General features: G+C 41.5%; 1 protein-coding gene across 6 annotated transcripts in view; it reads left to right on the forward strand.

Moving 5' to 3' along the window:
* The window catches only part of ARHGEF10 (Rho guanine nucleotide exchange factor 10), an 869,022-nt gene that overhangs the window by 794,815 nt on the left and 48,547 nt on the right, over positions 1-25,660 (forward strand). For all 6 annotated transcript variants that reach the window (XM_085610812.1, XM_085610814.1, XM_085610811.1 and 3 more), the window contains one exon: positions 939-1,061. In XM_085610812.1, the coding sequence (XP_085466938.1) occupies positions 939-1,061 (123 nt within the window). The remainder of the gene's footprint in view (positions 1-938; positions 1,062-25,660) is intronic.

The raw sequence follows: 25,660 nt of genomic DNA on the forward strand, positions 1-25,660 counted from the left end.
TTTGTAATGCAGCAACTTCCACTATGGGTTCATCGTCGCTTTTTAAATAAAGTTCTTTAAAGTTCAACCACAGAAAAGGTTCGCTTAAACGAGGAGGTTTTTGAAGGAAATCCAGTAGCAAGCGCGTGGGGACTCCCTCTCAGCTGTGGGTGTGAGGGCAAAGCGTTGACTCCTCGGGAAGAGCCCGAGCAGAGAACAAAGGAGGCTGCGGGAATTGGGAGCCGAGGCTGCATCGCGCCTGCCTTCCTCCCCGCATAAACACGAGAACGTCTCTGTAAAAAAAAACACAAAAAAAACACGCCCACCAGTGTAAAAGGGGCAGGGCTTAAAAACGAGAAAGACGCTAAAAAACACACCCCCGAATCCAAAAAAGACGGGGCTTGTTTCGAGAGACAAAGCTCTTCTCCAATGGCTGACTAGCATTTAAGAGGCCAGCCAATGGAGAAGAGGGGCGGGTTCAAGCCCCACTACTAGAAAACATAAAATCTCACGAGCGAGACTGCGCAAGCGCAGCCTTTGCTAGACGAGACCTGAAAAGGGTAAGGCAGCGAAGATGGGGCGAGCAGAGCTGTTCATAGGGTCAGCATTAAAGGTAAGGTAACAAATAAAAGTCAACAAACTACCATGGAGACAAGGAATTAACGGCTTGCTTACTGCCTAGTCCCATAGCAGTGGTTTTTGCCCTCAAAGGAAGTATATCCCTGTGTCTAGCCAGTCCTAAATGTTCCCGCATAGGGCCTAATGTACAATTATTTTCTCTACAATTATGTTTTTGCTTTGGTTTATGTGACTCTTACGCATACTTCCAGCACCATGAGTATGTGAAATTATGTGACAATATTTTTTATTACATCTTTGTTACATGGAAGCTTCCATGTTTTTTTGTGAATAAACATATGTGAATTTTGGCCAATATATGCTTTTGTTTATTTTTGTAGGTCATCAGCGTGTCTCTGTGACTAGTCTGTTGGTGTGCCATGGATTATTGCTGGTTGGAACAAATCTCGGTTTAATTGTTGCACTACCAGTTCCTCGATTGCAGGGTATTCCGAAAGTGACTGGTAAGTGGTATTTCCTCTGCTTGCATGGGGCTTTATTATTTCTGGTTGAAGTATTTCTAGTGTCACAAGAAAACATTCGAATTCAATAATGCACTTCACATTTTATATAATCGCATACAAACGTTGTACTTCCTGTTTTATTAAATCAAGCATCACTGAAACAATAGTTTATAAGATTTTACTTGAGCCTGCTGGCAGTTAAGGGAGCCCTGCCTACCCAAATTCGTAATGTTATCTTGTAAATAAACTTTATGGGTTTGAAACAAGGATGACGTCAAGCTGTTAAATACAATTGTTACTTCAGGATTAGAACTGTGTGTCCCTCACAGAGGATAGTGTTTCATATTATGAAGAAAGAATCTATGAGTTAAAAAAAAAATATTCAGTGGGCGTTCTGGAATATCTGAGCAGTGGGAAGCAGCTTGGGGAGCTCTTGTACCCTTTGCCCATATTATAAAGCCTGCTGCTACGGAATTCAGAACTGAAAGGAAGTACATAACATGAATTTGAAGGGGTGTCCAAAATCATCCATGAATTAGGAGGAAGCCTTGGACTGTCTATGAAGGAGACATGCAAGGCATAGGACTAGGCCAACATTAGTTCCAAAGAGCTGCAGGGCCCAGTTGTCTATTATAACTCTTGGCGCTTTTACGTTTTGCCTTATGCTGTACTCGTCTGATTATTACCTTGTTTTGACAACATAGCCCTTGACTACTGTTATGAGCAAATTTACCTGTGATGTGGTCATTATTTAATCGTGGTTCTGGATTACCTGCAAGGCCTGGCCTCTGTGCCCTATGGATCTAAGGTCCACTGGTAATATAAGGGTTGCCTATCTCTCACAGTTAGAGTGTCAGGTCATAGAGATTTGGAACACAGCCCATTTTTTATTGCCTTAAGATTCATTGAATAAGTAGGAAAACACGGGTAAAGTTCGAACCATTAAGGTGTTGAGTGAAACCTTTTTAGGTGTCACTTTATGTTGGTCTTCAGACCGCCATCGTGCCCAGTGTTGAGCGTGCCAGTGCATTTATTGGCGGGAGTATTTGTGAGTGTGATGTCCTCCACCACTTTGCATGTGTAATGGTGGCACTCCTTGTCATATTGATGGAATTCTTTGATCTAAGAGGATAGCCACCCCTACTGCTGTGTGGGCATCTCAGGTGTATTGTAACCATCTGTGATATAATAATGCTGATCGCTAAATAACAGTAGCCATACCTGCATAAGGGTAACCAGCATTTGGCCATATAGGCCATCATTGACATTATAGTGACTATTACTTGCATAATGGTGGGCATCCCTGCCATTATGGCGGGCAACCCCCACACAATATAAACACATCTAATATCTGATGGACAGCAATGGCACATGATTGCTATTCATGACTTCTGATGGGAATCCATTGGTGCCCTCTAGCATATTAGGGACATTTGGTTGTGAAGCACTGAACTGTATGTCACAATCTATACCTCTCCTTCAAGGCAGTGGTAAATTCTAAATTTGCTTGGCCAAACTAGTCCAATTTAGGGACCAAATTAGTGTATTTACTAAAACCTAAAGCTAGTATTTCGGGATATAAAGATATTGTTTAGCCAATAAGTAACCTTTTTTGGGGGGGTTGTGGTTCCTAAATTGATAAGCTGTTGTCAGCACTTAGAATCGAGATAGGTCTACAGTTAGAACAGTTTGCCAGACTTGGCAAGCGCAAAAGCAAATTCAAAGGTTTCTGGAGAGCTTCGTCCCATAATGTTATTGTTGATCAGGAACAGAAATACCTTCTCAAAATCCTGCTGTAAGTTCTTGTGAAAATCCTTGTAAACTGATCAAGCCCCAGAGATGCCTTAGCTTAGCCTAAGCATACAATGTCTGCTTACATTCCTTGATTGCTCTTTCTACTATTCGGTTTTGCCATTCTGCTGGCAGGAAGTTTGCCTGGTATCGATTAATTCAACCGAATGGAAGGGCATGTAATTCTCTACAAGGTTTTCTCAGCATTTGTACTGTGAAAAAAATAATTGCTGTATGTAGCACTAATGACCTGCCTCTAAAAAACAAATGCTCTGATTTTTGTCTGGTTTATCAGCATACGTTTGCAGATCCAGTGATTCAGGTGCAGCAGTTCTCCTTTTGAAAGATACTATGTTCATCAGCTTTCTTCTCAATACGGTCTTCAGTTCCGCCAATAAATGTTAATTGAATTCCCTGCAAATAGTTGATGTACTCTGACTAGATGTGTTCCATGTCTGCTTTCAGATTTTCAATTATATGGTTAGTTAGGATGAATGTATCAAGTCACCATTGCTCAGATGTGGAATTCCTATAGCCTGACGCCCAAAACATATTGTTTGGGGTCAAGGGCAACACGTTTTCATGTGTATTTTGTCCTTGGAACAAGTAGGCCCACCCCCTTCAGCACAAACCCTTTGGCTGCAAGTTTGCAGTACCACACTACAGATCAGAAAAGGGCACTGTCTGCAGTTAAGGTAATCTTTTTGTCCATATGTTAATTCTGTTCAAACTTGTATTTATGGTTCATTAATTGGAAGCCTTTATTATTAGGGCGAGCGCTTTAAGTAAATGTTGTAAGCTCCGATTGCTCTACTGAAAGTGGTTCCAGTATAAAAAATGTGTACACACGTTTTCAAAGTTTAGCAAAATTAGGCTATGTATAATGCTTCCATAATGCGCTCTGACTTGATGCAAATATTTGCAGAAGCTTGAAAGCAAGATTGGTGATTCTTTGCTTTCAAACTAAAATGTTCATAAAAAAATTAAAGCAAGAAAAAAACATTTCACTAAACTACTGTAACATTTTAGGTACCATTTCTTTTCAGCATCATTTAGTAACATGTGTTGATGCATGCTAGTATTTCTCAAAAATATTCCTAATGGAAAATCAGTGTAACCAGTTTCAGTAACATTGGGGGAAACAAAAATAAACAAGCATTGTCAAAGCCAGTAGGTTTGAAATTGGTGGTCAGCTTTTTAGTTTTGTCAATGTGTGACTTGTTTTGGCATGGTTTTTGTAAAAACATATTGTTGTGGGAGCGGCCGGGCCCTCACCATTCTAACAAACATTGGCAAAAGCAAAAATTGTTTTTGCCCTCAAAACGCACATACTGCCACAGTAGTTACTGGCATTGAACAAAACTACTTTTTGTGCCGATATGCTCCTTGTGAAAGAGCAGAATGCTGTCGCTCACAGTGAAACCAGGCAATACAGAGAGGGAGAGACAGAATTTTAATAAACGCAAAAGGTCATGGTCAATGCCAGACCAAATTAGGGGCCCAATTATTAAAGAAAGTGTCAAAAGCGCACCCATGGTATATGACCTTGCATTATGTGCAGCTACACGGCTTTCATGAATTCCCAAGAACTTACATAAGTAGGACAAGCAATAGTACTCCTAGAAAATATTTGTGCACTGCATTTTAGCATGAGCAAATATGCATGTGTAGATTTTTGTAGATGTTTGCAAGTTCACTTTCCCTCCAACTACTTTTTTTCCCAACTCTGGAAGAAGGTTTACTTCTGCCATTGTCAAGAGTAAATTTTCAGCATTTCTCCGTATGGGAAAAGATTAGAGAAGAGTTGTTGAAAACCCTTAAAACATGCAAGTTAGTAGGTATGCACAGACTCAAAAGGGCATTCTAACCCCAGAACTATTGCTTACCACTACCTTCAGCCCCAGTATGTAGATCTGTGGAAACGTGGCAACATAAGGGGATTGCAAGTATTCAAACACTACTACTATGGTATGAGCCCTGGCATACTAAGAGCGGCTATATCAGAGGTCTTATATAATGAGATTGCTGCCATAATTTGTCGCCGCACTACATGGCACCAAAGGGAGAAGTGATTTTTGTTACAGGACAAGTAGATTTATGATGCAACCTGCCCCATGGACAAGTAGATATTTTATTAAATTCCTCCCCCCTGCTGTTTAAAACTATGAGAGCATGATCTGCTATAGCTGTACAGTTAGCTGTGGCTGGTAATTTCTTGTGCCAGGGAGAGATTCTCGGCATTCTGTTTTAATTGCAGTATATAGATTCAGCAGCAGGGTGTGAGTTGAGCCTGAGCTTCAGCAAGAACCCTTTTGAGGTGATGGAAGATTATGGTCTTGTTCTATTTTGTTGCTGAAGCTGCTGGAAAGTTATGCTTAATGTTTACCACTCCATATGAAACACTGAAGAAAAGTTTAACAAAAACAATCTACTCAAATATAAACGAAAGGACAATATTTTCAGAAGGTGGGAGTTGACTGATTTATGGAGCCCAATCATTTATCTTCAACAGACACCCAAGCACCAGAAAATTCTCTGGAGGGTTTCCCCTCCTCCAACAATCCTAGATGTTTAATCTTATTAGGCTATTATAAGGGCCATCATTGGAATTCACCATTTTCAACGATTGACTACTGTTGCCTTAGAAGCTTGCCCCCCTAGTGTTGACACTAAGATGGTGAAACATGTTCTACTGCTATAGAATTCAATTCGTCCATTTAATAAATATTTATTTAGGAACCGTAACCTTGAATTGCTTTTGCACGTTGTTAGATGTGTCATCCTTAGGGTGGTCTTTCCCCAGCCATGTTGCCTTTTATCTCCTGTCTTTGCTGATTCTTTATGTTGGCTTTAGAACTCTGAGCACTTTATTACTGCTGACCAGTGCTAAAGTGCATGTGCTTCTCACCTAAACATGTTGACATTGGTATAGTCCTGATTGGCATATTTGATTTACTTGTAAGTTGCTTGTAAAGTAGAATACTATATACCCAGGGCTTGTAAATCAAATGCTACTAGTGGGCCTGCAGCACTGATTGTGCCACCCACATAAGTAGCCTTTCAAACCTGTCTCAGGCCTACCATTGCAGTGCCTGTGCGTGCAGTTTACTGCCACTTCAACTTGCCATTTAAAACTACTTGCCTAGCCTCAAACTCCCCTTTTATTACATATAAGTCACCCCTAAGGTAGGCCGTAAGTAACGCTAGGGGAAGGGTGTCATTTAATTAAAAGGTAGGACTTGTGTGTTTAATCTTTACATGTCCTGGTAGTGACAACGCCCCACATTAGTTTTTCACTACTGTGAGGCCTACCCCTCTCATAGGTTAGCACTGGGTTTCCTTAATATACGTTTAAGCTGTAATTCCTGATCAGACAGCGGTAACTTTTACATGTTTCATATCTTTGTAATGTTAATGATAAATCCTCCTCACTGGTGAAGTGGGATTTAACATTAGTGTTTTGGAAATTCCACTTTTAGAAAGTGGCCGTTTCTCTGCACTTACTGCTCTGTGTGCCTGACAGCTTGTCCCCAATGCACGTCTGAGGTGGATGACAGCTAAACTTTGTGCATTCCTGCTAGATAGCCACAACACAGGAAGGATAGGTGTGCCTGAATACCCATCTACATACATCTACATTCTAATTGCCTTGCCTGGGCAGGATGGAAGGGTGGAGCTAACCCGTCACTTGAATAGGCAATGTCCTATCGCCACATAAAGGACAGATTACCGCCTGCAGATAGCCTAGCAGACAGGACTGGGTTGAAAGGGATACTTGTGCACTGCAGAGAGCTCCTTTGAAGTCACCCCCACATCAATGGCACTTTTAGGTATATGTCTCTGACCACATCAAATTAGATACTACTGAACTTGTAACTAAGCTCTGCCAGAAGAACTGCTTTGCTACTTAAAGGACTTAAGTGGAATGCAAATCAGAAAGCCTGCTTTTCTGTTTGTTGCCCTGCTGCCTGCTGCTCTCTGATGCTGAAGGAGAGCTTGACTCTGCCATAACCCCAAGTGATCTTCAAGGGCTTGTTGGCTTGATTCTGTTGCTTGAGATTCAGGGATATAAAAGTCTCTGTCCCTGCTCCTGTGACTGGGTCACTGGAAGTGGCCCAGATACTATGAATACAGATTTCGATGCATCTCCTGTGTGCATGTAGCATAACCAGTGCATCAACCTGGTTGCAGGAGTAAAATCTTCAGATTGCAACGGATCCAGTGCTTTACCTCCACAGATAAATGAATCAGACAGCGTATCGCCACTGCTGCAGCTTAGTGAGATCGACACATCCCGTCGACTGCGTGACAGAATCCGGCGCATCACTTGTTGCTTGCTACCAGGAAAGGTATTTTGTTCACCAGGGCCTGCATGGGTCCTGAAGTCAGTTGGCCAAAAATTTGACTTTGCCACAGTCCAGTGGGACCTAAAGTAAACATTTTTAGCACAACCTGCTTCTAAGGCCTTTACTTTATTTATTCTTTTAAAATTCAATATGTCAACTTCTATACATTGGAATGGAGGAATGGTGCGTTGAGTATTTCTTAAGAGTTTTAGCATGAAAATTGCCTGAGGATAGGGTTGCATTAAATCAGATTGTCCGGCACTAAGATCGCCTAACACTCCGAAAGCTAACCATTGAAGAGAAGACTGTAGCCGTAGATGAAAAAATACTTTCAGATGCAACACAGCTACCCTTAGTTGACCTCGCTTTCAAATATGTGGGTATCAGCAAATACTTATTGATGGTCTTGGATTTCAGTAGGAGGGAGTCCTAGCTATTGGAGTTCACAAGGAAATTACACTGAGTGGCAAGTGCTTAATTTGTTTAAACAGAATAAGTGCCAGAGCCTTCGTCAGGAGGCCACTGCAGCTTGCACCACCCACTGATCTACAAGTGTGAGAATTCAGAATATTCTAGGCCCCCAAAGCTATAAAAATGGCTTGGGCAGCAACCTTAATCATTTTTAATGCAAATCTAATTAATAAATAACTGTTGTTGTGCTCAACTTTAAATTAGATAGTGCCACCATGTGACAGACTGTTATAAGTGCCTGAGTTGAAAATTAAGTGCCGGTGCAGAGTACCAGATATCACTTGTTCAAATTAAGTGCTGCCACCACCAAAAGACTATAAATGATTATACAGTTATTCAGGCATGCCAAGACCAAATCTCTTGTCAGTACCATTGTATGATCTGTTTGCAGTGGTTGTAGATTTTTGCAAAATAATGAGAGCTAAAGATTGATATCCTTGAATGGTGTGTTGACTTGAGAACCATTTGTAATTTCGGGGTCAAACTGTATGGACAGGTTTCTTGCTTCAGAAAAGCTAAAGGATGGACTCTGAGCCCAGTGAGCAAGTTGTAGGGTAAAGAGTCAATTGGTTGCTCCCATGAATAGAATGTTGGTTTTGGCTCAGTTTGTGTAGTAAAAGGGCTTCTTCATCCCAAAGAGACATAATGGTTTGTCTTACGGCTTATACTTTCTCAAGTAAAACTGTGCACTTGCTGGGCAACATAAACATTAAAATTGTGCGAGACTGACTGCACGCAGACCATCTGAATATGTTGGCCTCCATCCTGCTAGCTCACAGTGCACCATCTGAACCCCTAACCTGACATGGTAACAAATGGATTGTGCAACCACAGAACATTACAGCCCTGAATCCCCAAGGAAATCTTGGTAACAGATCTAGAACTCTTTCGCTTAGTTACTTATGCATACTCAAAGTGATACACAAGAAATACACAGTAAGGAGCTTCAATATTTATTGAAGCATTGTGATTTATGAGTAAAATATGTGCACTGCAACAATCAATAGAGGGAAACTGAATAATGTTATTAGCATTACCAAAATGGTAAAAAAAGAACAGTTCAACCATTTTGTTACTACAGAGAATATATGCTTGCATACAACTACTATAATATAATTTACTCCTACCTAGCGATTCATAACCTAATATGTCTAGGGTGAGTGAATCTGCCAAATCCCTGTAGGGTGCTCTGACTCTCCGTTACCTGTGGGTAAGTGTCATTAGACTGCCTGCTTTGTTGGAGAGCTGGGCAGCATCCCTCGTGTGAGGTAAACAGGAATCAGCTGTGCTGGAATTTTGGCATGGTTCGGCCTTCTAGTGCCAGCAAAATGCTTTCTATTAAAAGAAAGGATTGATATCATGTATTATAATAACATCATCCATATTACCACGCTTAAGACCCAGTCAGGCCGCTATTGTTTTTTCTATTGTGATAGCTGTTTCACCTAACGCCCAAATAAACAGATTGTGTGATGAACTTAGCCGTTGAACAGAATGTTCAAGGTATTTGATAGTGTGCATATGAAGCGGAAATGTAAGCAAAACTCAGTTCAGAGACTATCATCCTGTATTTGCACGCCAATGAATGTGTGTCAAATGTCATTGTGTTTAAGGAGAGAAGGTATCTTAACAACATCAGCATGTAAACTGACGTTTCTATCCAGGTCTAATGTAATCGCGTGACAGGTTCAATCAATCGAGATGTGGTGTTGATTAAATTGTCATATTCAGTGTGTAGCTGATGGTGAGCTTGTGTGTTGTCTGTGTGTTTTCGGAGGTTTACACGTTATTGATCTACTACTTGTGCCAAGGGGGTGAAAGTATATGTTAAATGAGAAGGATTATCCTTGTGGCATGGCACCTTGCAAGTCATTTGGCTAATCCAAACCTGATTTTGTTTGACGGGGACTGGTGAGAAACAACTGGACTTCTAAGAGAGTGTGCCAGGCTATGTGAGCCCAATGTTTCAGCATTTAAAGCTCACTTGTGTGATTATCAGTATCCTAGCCAGAGCTAGGTTGTGGAACATTACAGTTGGCTTTTTTCCTTACCCATGGAAGTTAAGAGCTCCAGCCTCATGTGGACAAAGGCTGATTAGGGGTCCCACAGAGGTCATAGAAACAATGATTTAGTTCAATGTATTCTTAGTGTTGTTTTGTCACATCCCTTGCCATGGTCTAGTTGAGTAAGGAAATGTGAGCAATAGACCGGTATTGTGCCAGTATCTTCAAGTCTGTGGATTTTTAATTTCAATTGGGTGTATCAAAGGTGTGATTCAACAGACTTGGAATAACTGCTGATCATAACAAGGAATTTATCAAACTTGTCATGTCCAGTGTTATGGAGGGAAGCAGTTGTTTGATGCATGAGGGAAAACATGGGGTTTTTCGGAGAACTGGATTCTAGCATTTTGTTGGCTCAGCTCACTGCCTTGTCAGTCGGAGAGAGTGATACAGTGAGTTACAGTTGATGACTGTCTGGTCTTTTAGGTTATGAAATTGTTTTAACACATTAACACACTCTTGGCATTGGGAAAGAATGTGCCATATGTGAAGAGTCACTTGGAATGGTGTTTGATTGTTTGGCTAGATTAATATTTCCTGAGGATCTGATTGTTAGACGCGGGATCCCTGGTTGGATGAGGTAAGTACCCTAGGCCAAATAGGGACGCTCGTTTCCACGTCAGGGAAACGAAGGACACCTTCTGAGATAGCCCCCGCTCACCCCCTTGGTAGCTTGGGGTGAGCAGCCAGGCTTATCGTCAAGGCAAATGTGTAAAGTATTTGCAACCACGCTCACAGCAACCCAATGATGACAAATGGACTCCACACGAGTTTCACAAAAACAAGTGTAAATTTATATAAGAAGATATACGATGAGACCACAAGATATAAGTCCAACATATGCGTATTTGTAATATTCCTCCTGGCCGGTTGTTAGGTCAGCCAGCGTTGTAAGTTCTGGTGACATTAATGAGCACTTCTAAACATTCCACTGCAGTCCTAATGCAATGCTATGCAGTTCGTAATGCTAGAAACAGGCACTTTGCAATGTAAAAATAATGCAATGCGTAACACAACAATCAGGCACTTTGCAATGTAAACATAATGCAATGCGTAACGCAACAATCGGGTAGTTCTTTATGCAGAAATAATGCAATGCGTAATACGACAATCAGGTAGTTCGTTATGCAGAGATAATTCAATGTGTAATACACTAATCAGGTAGTTCGTTATGAAGCAATAATGCAATGCATAATACAGTACAGCACCGATCACTGTGCCTTCGGCGGTCTCTCCGCCACTCGTGCTGACTCGCAGTCAGCCTCTGTCAACAGTTCCCCCACATGGGTAAGGGGTAAACAAAAAGTGCAGCTTCGCACTCCGGCCCCAGTACTGTCACTCCTTTGGCAAGTATGGGCTGCGATACGTGCCGAATCAGAGCTAGCGTTGCAGGAATGGGAGTGGCCGAGAGCGTCTCCCTCCGAGCCCGCACCCCGCCCCCGGCATCGACACACGTTACCTGGGGGGTGCGACCTCACTCTCCTCTCCTCTTCCAGCGACTTGGGCCTCCAATGCAATCTTTGGGAATTCTGGTCAGTGGGACTCGGACCCTCCCTCGACGAGGTTGGCTCGAGGTCCCGCTCTGGCAACGGCAGGCTCCGTCCTGCGGCTCAGCTCCTACGAGGCTGACGGTCTGGGCCGCTGACGCTACGAAGATCTCAGGCTGCAACAGGGCACACGCACACAGGGTCGCTGAGACTCACTTGAGCTTAGGGTGCACGATCACCGGGCACTCCTCATGAAGGTCTCAGGCTGCACAAAACACACGCACACAGCGTCGCTGAGCCTCGCTTTGACATCAGGTGCCCACGATCACAAGCCACTTCTTACGAGGGTCTCAGGCTGCAAAAAGCACATGCACACAGCGTCACTGAGACTCTCCTGGAAACTTTTGTGGTCTTGAGTTTCCGCAACAGGGAGCCAGCTCACCCCGGTCCCTTGGGGAGAAGTTACTTACGGACCCAGTCCTTTCAAGCAGGGGGACACAGCACACAGCAAAATCCCTTTAGCCTCTCCTTAGTTAAAACAGTAAACTGCAGGTCAGCCCCAGAACACACAGCAAGGGTCAGTCCTTTCCTTCACTCTCTTCAGTTGTTTCTTCCTTGGCAAAGGTTCCTCTTGACCACGAAGTAGCTTCAGTCTTGTTCAATCTTCATCAATCCATTTCTCCCAAGTTCAGGGGCTTCAGCTCTCATAGTTATACCCCTAAATGTCTTTGAAGTCTTTGTGTTCAGGGAGACACTGACCCCTGTTCATGCCAGTTCTGGGTGCCTCCCTGTCAGTGACACCTTCTTTCTTTGATTAGAGGGGGTCTGGATTTTCGATCACTCAGCAGGAGATGGGACCATTGTTTTATAGCAGCAACCCTGGCCTCTTCACCTCTAGGGGCTACTCCTCCCCCTACACTCCAGATGCAGGTCAGCCTGTTGCTTCTTACCTCCTCCCCTTGGTCAAGACATTCCCCAGATCCTATCACTTTCAAATCCAGACAGTCAATCCACAACCAGGCAGAGACACACACAAATGTCTAAAAGAGTGACTTCTAAACACACAATGGAAAAACCACCATCATAAAAAGAAGTGTTATTACATTGTGAGTTCAGGCACACTAAACCTCACCTCTCCATCTTAAGCCTTTGGGAAGATAGACTGGAAAACATATTAAACAGCCTCTTATCCTATCGGCAAAATTACCTTTCCACAGTGAAAGACGAAATAGAGATTATTTCACTGTCAGGACATGGTACAAGTCCTACCTTTCACATGCACTGCACCTTGCCCAGGGGGTACCTTGGACCTACCATAGGGGTGTCTGATGTGCCTAGAAATAGAAGGGTAAGTTCTGGAAAGTGGGTGCACTTGTCAGAACAACATGGCAGTTTAACAAACTGTGCGCAGGCCCTGCAATGGCAGGCCTGAGTTCCCTCTTTAAGGCTACTTATGTGGGTGGCACAATTAGTGCTGCAGGCCCACTAGTTGCAGTTGCATTACCAGCCCTGGCACAGACTGTGCACTTTACTAGTAAGGCAAACATACCAATCATGGACGACCAGTTACCATTACACTTTATACAGGGAGCACTTTACTTTGACACTGAACAGCAGTGGCAAAGTGCCCAAAGCATCTAAGTTGGCAACACTATGTCAGAAAAAAGGTCTAGGGGGAAAGCAAAAAGTTTAGGGAACTTTAGCCAAAAAGGGCCAAGTCCACCAAAACCCCTTCCCAGCCAAAAGCCAGCGTAGACCAATCAACTACCTTGATGGACTTCCCTGCTTGGGGCGATAGAACACGGAGGTTGTATGACATAATTTCGACAGACAGAAAATCGACCTACAAATATATCGCAACAAAAATATCGATGTCAAGAATATCGACATCCTATCTACAACATGGTAAGTACAAAAATATCGAAAATTAAATATCGATGTCAAAAATATCGTTATTAAAAATATCGGTTTTTTTTTACTTTAAAAATATATGTAAAATAAACCAAATTATACTTAGAAATTAAATAAACATAATTAAATATATTGTATAATATTTAAAATGTATAATTAATATATATAATTTAATAAAACTTTAATTAAACAAATACATATAATATATAATACATATACTTAATAATTAATTTTACTAATAATTTCTGTAACGTATAAATTATTAAATGTTTTTAAAAATTACCAATACATCTATACACATAAAAAAATAACATTAATAAATATTTAATAATTACATATAGCAAATAATAATCAATATTTTTAATGTGAATAATTTTTATTATTAATGATATATTACAATAGCAAAAATAATACAAAACATATGAAATATCAGACACAATAAAACTACTAGTCCAACTCCAACAAAAACAACAGAATGTAAAATGTTGGATACCGTAGGGGTAAAAATTACTATTCCAACTCCAAAGAGTGCAACAGTAGGGAAAGCGTTGGATAGCGTAGGGTTAAAATTACTATTCCAACTCCAGAGAGTGCAATAGTAGGGAAAGCGTTGGATAGAGTAAAGGTAAAAATTACTATTCCAACTCCAGAGAGTGCAACAGTAGGAAAAGTGCTGGATAGCGTAGGGGTAAAAATTACTATTCCAACTCCAGAGAGTGCAACAGTAGGGAAAGCGTTGGATAGCGTAGGGGTACAAATTACTATTCCCACTCCAGTAAGTGAAACAGTAGGGAAAGCGTTGGATAGCGTAGGGGTAAAAATTACTATTCCAACTCCAGAGAGTGCAACAGTAGGGAAAGCGTTGGATAGCGTAGGGGTACAAATTACTATTCCCACTCCAGTAAGTGAAACAGTAGGGAAAGCGCTGGATAACGTAGGGGTAAAAATTACTATTCCAACTCCAAAGAGTGCAACAGTAGGGAAAGCGTTGGATAGCGTAGGGGTAAAAATTACTATTCCAACTCCAGAGAGTGCAATAGTAGGGAAAGCGTTGGATAGCGTAAGGGTAAAAATTACTATTCCCACTCCAGAGAGTGCACCAGTAGGGAAAGTGTTGGATAGCGTAGGGAAAATAATTACTATTCCAACTCCAGAGAGTGCAACAGTAGGAAAAGCGCTGGATAGCGTAGGGGTAAAAATTACTATTCCAACTCCAGAGAGTGCAACAGTAGGGAAAGCGTTGGATAGCGTAGGGGTACAAATTACTATTCCCACTCCAGTAAGTGAAACAGTAGGTAAAGCGCTGGATAGCGTAGGGGTAAAAATTACTATTCCAAATCCAAAGAGTGCAACAGTAGGGAAAGCGTTGGATAGCGTAGGGGTAAAAATTACTATTCCAACTCCAGAGAGTGCAACAGTAGGGAAAGTGTTGGATAGCGTAGGGGTAAAAATTACTATTCCCACTCCAGAGAGTGTAACAGTAGGGAAAGTGTTGGATAGCGTAGGGAAAAGAATTACTATTCCAACTCCAGAGAGTTCAATAGTAGGGAAAACGTTGGATAGCGTAGGAGTAAAAATTACTATTCCCACTCCAGTGAGTCCAACAGTAGGGAAAGCGTTGGATAGCGTAGGGGTAAAAATTACTATTCCCACTCCAGAGAGTGCAACAGTAGTGAAAACGCTGGATAGCGTAGGGGTACAAATTACTATTCCCACTCCAGTAAGTGAAACAGTAGGAAAAGCGCTGGATAGCGTAGGGGTAAAAATTACTATTCCCACTCCAGTAAGTGAAACAGTAGGGAAAGTGTTGGATAGCGTAGGGGTAAAAATTACTATTCCAACTCCAGAGAGTGCAACAGTAGGAAAAGCGCTGGATAGCGTAGGGGTAAAAATTACTATTCCAACTCCAGAGAGTGCAACAGTAGGGAAAGCGTTGGATAGCGTAGGGGTACAAATTATTATTCCCACTCCAGTAAGTGAAACAGTAGGGAAAGCGCTGGATAGCGTAGGGGTAAAAATTACTATTCCAACTCCAGAGAGTGCAATAGTAGGGAAAGCGTTGGATAGCGTAAGGGTAAAAATTACTATTCCCACTCCAGTGAGTCCAACAGAAGGGAAAGCGTTGGATAGCGTAGGAGTAAAAATTACTATTGCCACTCCAGAGAGTGCAACAGTAGTGAAAACGCTGGATAGCGTAGGGGTACAAATTACTATTCCCACTCCAGTAAGTGAAACAGTAGGGAAAGCGCTGGATAGCGTAGGGTTAAAAATTACTATTCCAACTCCAGATAGTAAAACAGTTGGGAAAGCACTGGATAGCATAGGGATTCTATAAACATAATAACCAATTAAATAATTAGTTATAAAAAAATAGCATATTAATAATTAATTTACAAAATATGTATTATTAAATACCAATTATTTAAAATAATTATTTATATAAATAACTTTAAATTACATCCCACACTATTCCCCTTTTAACACACAACACACTACACATACAAAATACACAATACATTTAAATATCAGTGTATCTATTATTTACAATTCATAATACATTCTTTATAATTAATATACTTATTATTTACAAATTTATACATATTAACTACCAAATTACAATTATTCACAAATTAATTATTAATTAACAATACATTAATTAGCAATAACAACAAATAACATGGAATAATAAATTATTTATATTTACTATATTTAACGTACTAATAACAATTAAATACCAATTAATAATTAATTAACAATTAATTATTATTAATTACAAATAAATACAAATTATCAGTAATTATTTGAATTTAATTACATCCCACCCTATTCCCCTATAAACCCACAACCCACTACACATAAAAATTCACATAATTAATTTAATCATCAATTAATCACTTAATAAAATTAAATCACCAATTAATTAGTAATTAACAATTAATTAATTAACAATACCAATAAAAAAATATTAATATGAAACTAATTAGAACTTATATAATTAACCAATTAATAAAATTAATTTACAATTAGTAATTAATTAACAATTAATTAATCAATTAATATATTTAATTAACAATTAGTAAGTGATTAACAATTAATCATGAATACCAATTAAACAATACATATTAATTAATTAATTATAATTAAATTACTTCCCACCCTATTCCCCTATAAACCCACAACCCGCTCTGATACTAAAACGCTAAATTATATTTTACATAATTATTAATCTCTAAACATTTATTTTTAAATGTATTAAAATACATTACAATAGTCTTTAACATACAAATAAAATACATATTAAAATACATTACACTAATAAAATATCGATATTCTTGACATCGAAATTTTTGATTACGATATTACTTACATCTATATTAATGACTTCGATAATACTTACCTTGGGGTCGATATTCTGTCCATCGATATTCTTGACTTCGATATTCTTTACCTACGATATTTCCAACTCGATATACTTGTAGTTCGAAATTTAAAACTCGATATTTAGACTGCTCACCAACACGGATGCAGGCTCGCAACCGCAATGACACCCTCCTTTTCTATGCCTTCCTGACCCCAGGGGATTCTCTTGGTCACTACTCCCTGGGCCAACCATGCCGCTCCACGGGTACTTCCAGGCGGTTGGGGCCTCTCTAGGGGTGCTGGTCCCTTGCCAACCTCCACCTAGAGGTGTATCCCTGGAAGACCCATCAGTCGGGATACTGTTCCCAGTTAGCCTGTCCTCCAGGTTAGAAGTGGGTTTTCTCTAGTCACTCCTAGGGGACCTAGCCCTACTGGCTGGACACGGTTCCACAGGTTTTCCTACGGAGGGACACCTTCCTCCCTTAACCTCTATTTAAGTTTCTGTGCCTGCCATTTAGGAATGGCACCCACAAACTTCAGGACCGCGGGAGCTCTGGTGACAGACGCCCCACGCCCTCCTGATGTGGAAATATACCTTTTTAGGGGTAAACTGGTGCAGGACCACCCTCTCGCCACAGGTCCGCAGACCAACAAAAGAGATCGGCACTGTAGTTGTAGTAAAATTAATCAAGTATATTAGTCACTAATGAGTGGGACCTCATCCAAACAACACTCTCGAGTGCTGCAGGAGGAAGTACACTGGATTCACAAACCATTGTCCTGTTATACAGTTTTGTTGCAATGTAAGCATGTGGACAGAAATGGAAAGAACAAGTTTAGAAATAGCTATCAGCAAACAAGGGCAGATAGATGACTAAGTGGTCCGCAAATAGGGAGGGGGAGCAGGAATGCTTATGGCAGCAGTAAACAGTCAACAGATAACATCTAAGACCAGGTGCACTGGCAGCCACAAACCCCCAGCATGTACATTGCTTAGCCATGTCAGGAGGTCAACAAAAATAAATGACACAAGCAGCGTGAAAAGGTGAACAGCAGAGGACGATAGAATTACGAAGGAAACTAAATGGACACCACAGCCAAACTGGCTGTTGCTTATGCTAATGAAAATATTACACGTTTCCACAGACGACCCTTTTAGCATAAGCTAAGACATTTTCTTATTTCTTCAAAGTGGTATGATACACATCATTTCACAGATTTCTCGTTCTATTGCTAAACGGACATTTGCATTTTGGACATTCGTTTTAGATGATAAACAAGTAGTACAAGTGGATATACAGAGGGAACAGATCATTGGCCCACATTGAATACATAAACAACAAGTGAAGAGAATTGCAATAATTATGAATAAGGCAGACAATATTTTCAGACCCCATACAGAAAATATGTTCCAAAACCATCCAGTCCAAGTCCATGTTCTTGAGTCTTGATGTATCTCAGTGGCTATTTGTATGCTTTTTAGAAATGGCATCATAGACAGAAGGGGCATGGTCAGGGATGAACACGCAGCAGCTACTCCCGATAATGTGACATGTTCCACCACGATCAGCTAAGATTACATCTAGAACCATTCTATTTTGTAGAGTCACAATTCTCGTAATTTGGAGTTTTTCTGTAATGTTTTAAGAGCTATTGCTGTTTGTACTACACGGGTCAAGCGTCAAATTTTCCTACTGTTTAAAACCGCACCAACAAAGAAAGAGTCCCACATTAAAGTCAACATATTGCTGTAACGCAGTGTCCGTTTGATCCACTTCATCATTATTTATAGATCTTTTGAATCGGTTCAAGGAAATGTCATTAAACAATTTTCCTCATCATCCAGTGTTCCCTCCTAAGACCATTTGTCTAGTTCGTCAGCAGAGGCAGATTGTTGCATGTCCAGCACTTCCTGCCTGGCATCATGCCAACGTTCAGCTTGTGACTTCACCACATACATAGTACTTCGCTGTGTTGCGGTCTCATGGGCTGTGTGATACGCAAAAGCATTGCCTGCTCCTATTTTGTCAGTCATTTTCTTGTGTGCACTACACTTAACAATCGCCACTTTCTTAGGATAGGTTAAGGCAGTAAAAAGATTATGCACTAATTCTCCATGCACTATCTAAATCCCATGTGAGGTGAGGAAGCCCCTTTCATTCCACAAGCAGCCAAAATTGTGTGCCACCCCAATAGCGTACTGGCTGTTGGTAAAAATGTTAACAAGTAAGTCTGTACTAAGCTCACATGCTCTAGTCAGTGCAATCAGTTCGGCCGCTTGGGCCGACTTCTGTGGGATACGAGCTGTCTCAACTACTGTCTGAAGTGTCGTGATAGCATAAGCAGCAGATGTAGTGCTATCGGGTAATTTCAAACATGAGCCGTCAACCCATAATTCTCCGTCGGTAATGGAGAGGGGAGTATTTTGTAGGTCATCACAACCCTTTGTTTGCTTCTAAGTGAGAAATGTACATTCATATGATTCTTGTGACTGAGTAGATGGAAATGGTAATAGTGTAGCAGGGTTTATTGTCAAACATCTTTTCAATGTGATATGACTGGCCAAAAGTGTCAATTTGCTAGAATCAGGCACTTTGCAATGTTAAAATAATGCAATGCGTATCACAACAATCAGGCACTTTGCAATGTAAACATAATGCAATGCGTAATGCAACAATCAGGTACTTCGTTATGCAGAAATAATGCAATGCGTAATACACTAATCCGGTAGTTCGTTATGCATGAATAATGCAATGCGTAATACACTAATCAGGTAGTTTGTTATGCAGAAACAATGCAATGTGTAATACGATAATCAGGTAGTTCGTTATGCAGAAATAATGCAATGCGTAATATGACAATCAGGCAGTTCCTTATGCAGAGATAATGCAATGTGTAATACACTAATCAGGTAGTTCGTTATGCAGCAATAATGCAATGTGTAATACACTTAAGCACCGATCACAGTGCCTTCGGCGGTCTCTCCCCCACTCGTGCTGACTCACAGTCAGCCTCCTTCAACAGTTGCCCCACAGGGGTATGGGGTAAACAAAAAGTGCAGCCCCGCACTCTGGCCCCGGCACTGCCACTCCTTTGGAAAGTATGGGTCGCGATACGTGCTGAAGCAGAGCTAGCACTGCAGGAATGGGAGAGACCGAGAGTGTCTCCCTCCAAGTCCACACCCCACCCCAGGCATCGACACATGTTACCTGGGGGGTGCAACCTCGCTCTCCTCTTCCAGTGACTTGGGCCTCCGATGCAATCTTTGGGAATTCTGGGCAGTGTGCCAACGAGGTTGGCTTGAGGTCCCGCTCTGGCAACGGCGGGCTCGGGCCTGCGGCTCAGCTCCTTCGGGGCTGCTGGTCCAGGCCGCTGACGCTACGAAGATCTCAGGCTGCAACAGGGCACACGTACACAGCGTCGCTTAGACTCACTTGAGCTTCGGGTGCACGACCACTGGGCAATCCTCACGAAGGTCTCAGGCTGTACAAAGCACACGCACACAGCGTCGCTGAGACTGACTTGGACTCCGGGTGTGCACGATAAAAAGGCAATCCTCACGAAGGTGTCAGGCTGCACAAAGCACACGCACACAGAGCCGTTGAGACTCTCCTGGAATCTTTTGTGTTCCTCTGTTTCCGCAACAGGGAGCCAGCTCACTTCGGGCCCTTGGGGATAAGTTACTTCCAGACATAGCACACAGCAAAGTTCTTTCAAGCAGGGGGACACAGCACACAGCAAAATCCCTTTAGCCTCTCCTTGGTTAAAAAAGCAAACTGCAGGCCGGCCCCAGAACACACAGCAAGGGTTAGTCCTATCCTTCAGTCTCTTCAGTTGTTTCTTCCTTGGCAAAGGTTCCTCTTGACCACGAAGTAGCTCAAGTCTTGTTCAATCTTCATCAATCCATTTCCATCAAGTTCGGGGGCTTCAGCTCTCATAGTTATACCCCTAATTAGCTTTGAAATCTTTGTGTTCAAGGGGCACTGACCCCTGTTCAAGCCAGTTCTGGGTGCCTCCCTGCCAGTGACACCTTCTTCCTTTGAATAGTGGGGGTCTGGATTCTCAATCACTCAGCAGGAGATGGGACCATTGTTTCATGGCAGCAACACAGGCCTCTTCACCTCTAGGGGCTACTCCTCCCCCTACACTCCAGATGCACGTCAGTCTGTTGCTGTCTCACCTCCTCCCCTGGGTCAAGACATTCCCCAGATCCTATCACTTTCAAATTCAGACAGTCAATCCATAACGAGGCAGAGACACACAGAAATGTTAGAGTACAAAAACCCAGCCACTTCTAAAAGAGTGGCTTCTAAACACACAAGGCAAAAACCACCTTCATAAAATGATGTGTTATTACATTGTGAGTTCAGGGACACTAAACTTCACCTCTCCATTTTAAGCCTTTGCGAAGATAGGCTGGAAAACATATTACACAGCCTCCCAATTCTATCCTATGGGCAAGATGGCTTTTCCATAGTGAAAAACGAATTGGAGATTATTTCACTGTCAGGACATGGTACACACTAGTACATGTCCTACCTTTAACATGCACTGCACCCTGCCCGGGGTACCTTGGACCTACCATAGGGGTGTCTGATGTGCCTAGAACGGGAAGGGTAAGGTCTGGCAAATGGGTGCACTTGTCAGAACAACATGGCAGTTTAACAAACTGCGCGCAGGCACTTCAATGGCAGGCCTGAGTTCCCTGTTTAAGGCTACTTGTGTGGGTGGCACAATTAGTGCTGCAGGCCTGCTAGTAGCAGTTGCATTACCAGCCCTGGCACACATAGTGCACTTTACTAGGGACTTTACTAGTAAGGCAAACATACCAATCATGGACAACCAATTACCATTACACTTTATACAGGGAGCACTTGCACTTTGACACTGATCAGCAGTGGCAAAGTGCCCAAAGCATTTAAGTTGGCAACACCATGTCAGAAAAAAGGTCAAGGAGGAAAGCAACAAGTTTAGGGAACTGTAGCCAAAAAGGGCCAAGTCCAACACAGATCTTTGCCATGTCATGAAGGAACCAATGCCAAAATATATCTTCTTCGTTTCTCATTAATGGAGAAGTGTTAAGTTTGTCTACATCTATTTCTTGCTATTTGCTGTTAACCAGAGAGGGACAGAGGTGTAGATTCCACCCTTGATTTAGGAAGTCTAGTTTTGCTATTTGCATTGAAAGGGTGGAATCTTGAGTGATGAGGGACAAAACTGTAAAGTGTGTAGTTAAGAGGTGCATTGTCCCAATTTAGGCTGTTACCTAGTCCCAGTTTTGGTTTAAGCTATACATAAATAGCATTAATACGATTACTATAGTGGATTAATCGAGTTTACATAAATATCAAAGATGATAATGATTTCTAGGTCGATGTTGCTCCTCTACTAATCTAATACAGAAAATGTACACAAACATATTTGCACCATTTTTGCTGATTTGTAATAAGAAGTGGTGCAAACTGTAAACATGAAACAAACTAATTTTACTGTATTTGTCTGTTGTTACATAATTAGAAATGTGAAAAATTTGTTATCTACATTTCACGTTCGAAAGATGTTACTTAGTTTAAAGCATTATCAATCTGTTCCAAATTTTATGGCATAAGCAGCAAAATATGTCAAAACTGCTTTCTCTGTTTAAAAGCATGTTATTTCACGTATTAGCATTTATTTGTTAAAAATGATTTTTCTCTTTAACATGATTTATAATCAATACATATGTTGCCTACTGTTTTACAATCAGTTTCCTCCACTTTTGCCATAGTGTCCATCTGTCCAATTTAGAGCACAGGAGCCCGATCACAAACACATTTTGTTTTGGACAGGCACTGTTTCATGTCCTTGGTGTTGATTTAAGGTATTTCGTGCTGCAATCACATTTTACTTCCCTTTTATGAAAACTGTTTTCTGGAGGAGGTAATGTGTGAGAAGAATGTTTGCGCATATTTATTGAGTGCCATTTTGCTGTGGTTGTGAATCGTTCTGTTGTTTTCTGTGCTGCAGTGTTTTTGTGCTGCATCATTGCAATCTGATGTTATAGTCAGGGGCGTAGGAAGCAGGGTGCGATGGGTGCGGCCCTCCCCGGGTGTCATCACTGACGGGGGGGGGTGACAAAATGGAAGTGTTTTAAACACATTTTTTTGCCATTTTGTCAAGCCGGGGGTGACAAGAAATTTTCCGCTCCGGGTACCACCTGACCTTGCTGCGCCACTGGTTATATTGTTGTATTATGGTTTTTGAACTGCATTTTGTTTTGACTGTTTTTTTGGGGTGTTCCCGGTTATCTTTTGTGTTTTTATGTTGCTCTGTACATGTAATTGTCTTATGTACTGTATATGCTTTGAGATTTTTCTGTGAGAAACAATCTTTTACCACCGTCTAATGTGGTAAAATACTAGTGCTGCTCCAGTTCTTCAGCCATTTAATACACCAGTCAACCCAACACTGTGACGGATACTGTGTCTTAATTTAGCACTTCCAGTGCTTACTTCAGCCCAGTTTCTAATAAACTATAACTTTAAAAAATCGAATTAGGATTAGTGATGTATTTATTGTAATGTGTGCTTTAGGATCTGCCTTAACACCATGGAGCAAATATTCTGCATGTAAACAATCATGTATTCGCTTACAAGAAATCGGTAGCCTGTACGATAGAAATTGTATTGGTGCCCAGTCTCGGGAGACCAATGTGAAGTGATGATCTGATTGGCGCAGACTCAACTCAACTCTTTCCCTTACACTGCAACCATAGTCTCCTTATTTTTAAACGGAACGTCTCTGCGTGAACGATCCCCTCAAAACTGCTATTATTTAGTAAACCCTGCTAAGTTTCAGAATTCATTAACGGTACTTGGATGTCGTGGACGCTGCCGCTGACACAACGGTTGTATATTGCTGGGATGTGCGTTGTGGCATTAAATTCAGATACCCCCTGCCCTCCGTGCCCTCTGCGCTGGCCAAATAGTGATTTAAGTAAGTCAAAATCACTCCGTTAGAGCAACAAACCTACTATTGAAAGCTGTCATATGTATGTTTTTACTGTACATAGATTAGTGGTCGGAAAAAGACAAAAAAATGAGATTACAGCTGCTCTACCGCCTGCCCTGTTCAACTGTAACTCATGCCTTAAATGTATTATCCTCGCAAATTCAGCCAGTTACAGACACTTTGAACACCACACTTCTGCCTCCTTTTCTGTATGACTAGGTGTTTTTTTAACCACTTTCTGCATTTTTCATAAATTATGATTGTCTGTCTGTAGCCACGTTCACCTTTGTAGCTGATTTCCTTAAAGTTGTTACGCACACTTGCTTATATCATGAGGTTGCTCGAGAACATTGGTAATTTTGCTTCCTACAAGAAACGTTTTGTAGAGAAAATTTACATTTTTCCCCGTCTCTGCACTGAGGTAACTCTGGTTCACTCCGGGCAATAAATAATATTCTAGTATCCATTGCTGAAATGAATGGCGAGACCTCGGCGGCGCTGAATGTGTGCTCCTTAAAAGAGCAAGCAGATGAATTAGGTAATCCAATATTGTTGCTGTCAAAAACAATTTGTAAATCAAGACTTCTCTGTGTGCCAGTTAACGATCCTTCAAGTAATGACGGAACAGCCGATTACATACGGCTTAGTGATCCAAAACACATTACCAAAGCCTGACATGATGTTCTTAGAGATTTATTTGCGAGCAATGTTTATAACGCTCTTGCTTTTAAGGGTTTACCTGCAAGGGCATTTTTGTCTTATGATTGCACAATAACCATACGTCCTAAACTTAATAAGTAGTATAGTACGCCGTCGCATTTTGTATAAAATATAACATGAACTATTGGCAATAAGTGCACTATCAATGTAGGTCTCTTTATGTAGGTAATTTAACTTTTTATATAGTGCTACATGGCCTCTTTTGCCCCTTCAAGGTGCAAGCAGAGTCGATTTAAAGTCTAAGAACTGCCAGATGAGATTAGAGTAGTACATAGCGGCTAGTGTCAGGACAGAATGGGGGGCCGGGGATTGGACGACAAGAAAAGAAAAAAAAAGAATTTACCTGCCGCATCACTGCTCTTCTGCTCATCTCTGGCCAATCTGCAGCCAATCCAGACGCTGCTTTCATGCTGCTGGCAGCATGAGAGCAGCATCAGGATTGGCAAGAGCTCCCTGGATTTGCGCTCCCAGAGAGATTGGTAGCCTGTGACTGCTGTCTTCACCCCGGCAATGCTGCTCAGGTTGCAGACATCTCAGTGCGCATGTTGGTTTGGCCGTCCTAAGTTGGCCGGCCAAATCCACATACACACTGACAACGGTGCCCACAACTCCCCCATGATGACTGCCCCGTGATGACCCTGCCCCTAAAACAGCTCTCAGAACTTGAAAAAGAAAGCAATAATTAACCTGTTTTATTATAGTTTTATTTTGCAAGTTTTGAGGCTGCTGGCAGGAGGGGGGGTGCATGCTTCTCACCCATATCGGAGGAGCCACCGCTGAGAGTATTTAAGGGGCCAGTCAAAAGGGAGGTACATCTATTCGGTATTCATCCTTCACTGCCACCATGGCTTCGTTTTTGAGTACCAAGCAAAATCAACGATTTCCCTTTAGATGTATATATAGTAAGAAAATCAATATCCCTTCCCAAATTCATTCATTCAACATTCCACCAATATCACCAGGAGATTTTGATATATACACATATGTATAAATTTATTTAAAAACAGACAAAATAGCAAATTTCATAAATTGAAACACAATATACAGTAAATATGTGCAAAGCAAATCTATCCAAGCGCCTCTGGCTTGGAAGGCCTGCCCGAGGTACAGTGGCTGGGATCACTGGGACTCGCTTGGCAAGTCCCAGTGTTTGTGCCCTCACCTTGTGGCATAACATTGGGGACATTCAGTATTCAGCTGGCAGGACAGGAAGGAGTCCTCGATGGAGGTACCAATCCTATTGAGGTTACCAACTACCGTAATGTCGCTGCAAGGAGAGCAGAGGCTCCTGTAACTTACATTCCAAAGACCACTTAAATGGTACATTTCTCTGTCAAGTCTCTCAATAGGTCACTCACTATAGCAAAGTTGCGAATGCATCTTGAGCAATAACTGGCCAGAAAGGATTGCAGCATGGTAACATCTTGGTGGGGGGGGAGCAAGTGGATGACAATGCTTGC

Source organism: Triturus cristatus, chromosome 6 (assembly GCF_964204655.1).
Source record: "Triturus cristatus chromosome 6, aTriCri1.1, whole genome shotgun sequence".
Lineage (NCBI taxonomy): Eukaryota > Metazoa > Chordata > Amphibia > Caudata > Salamandridae > Triturus > Triturus cristatus.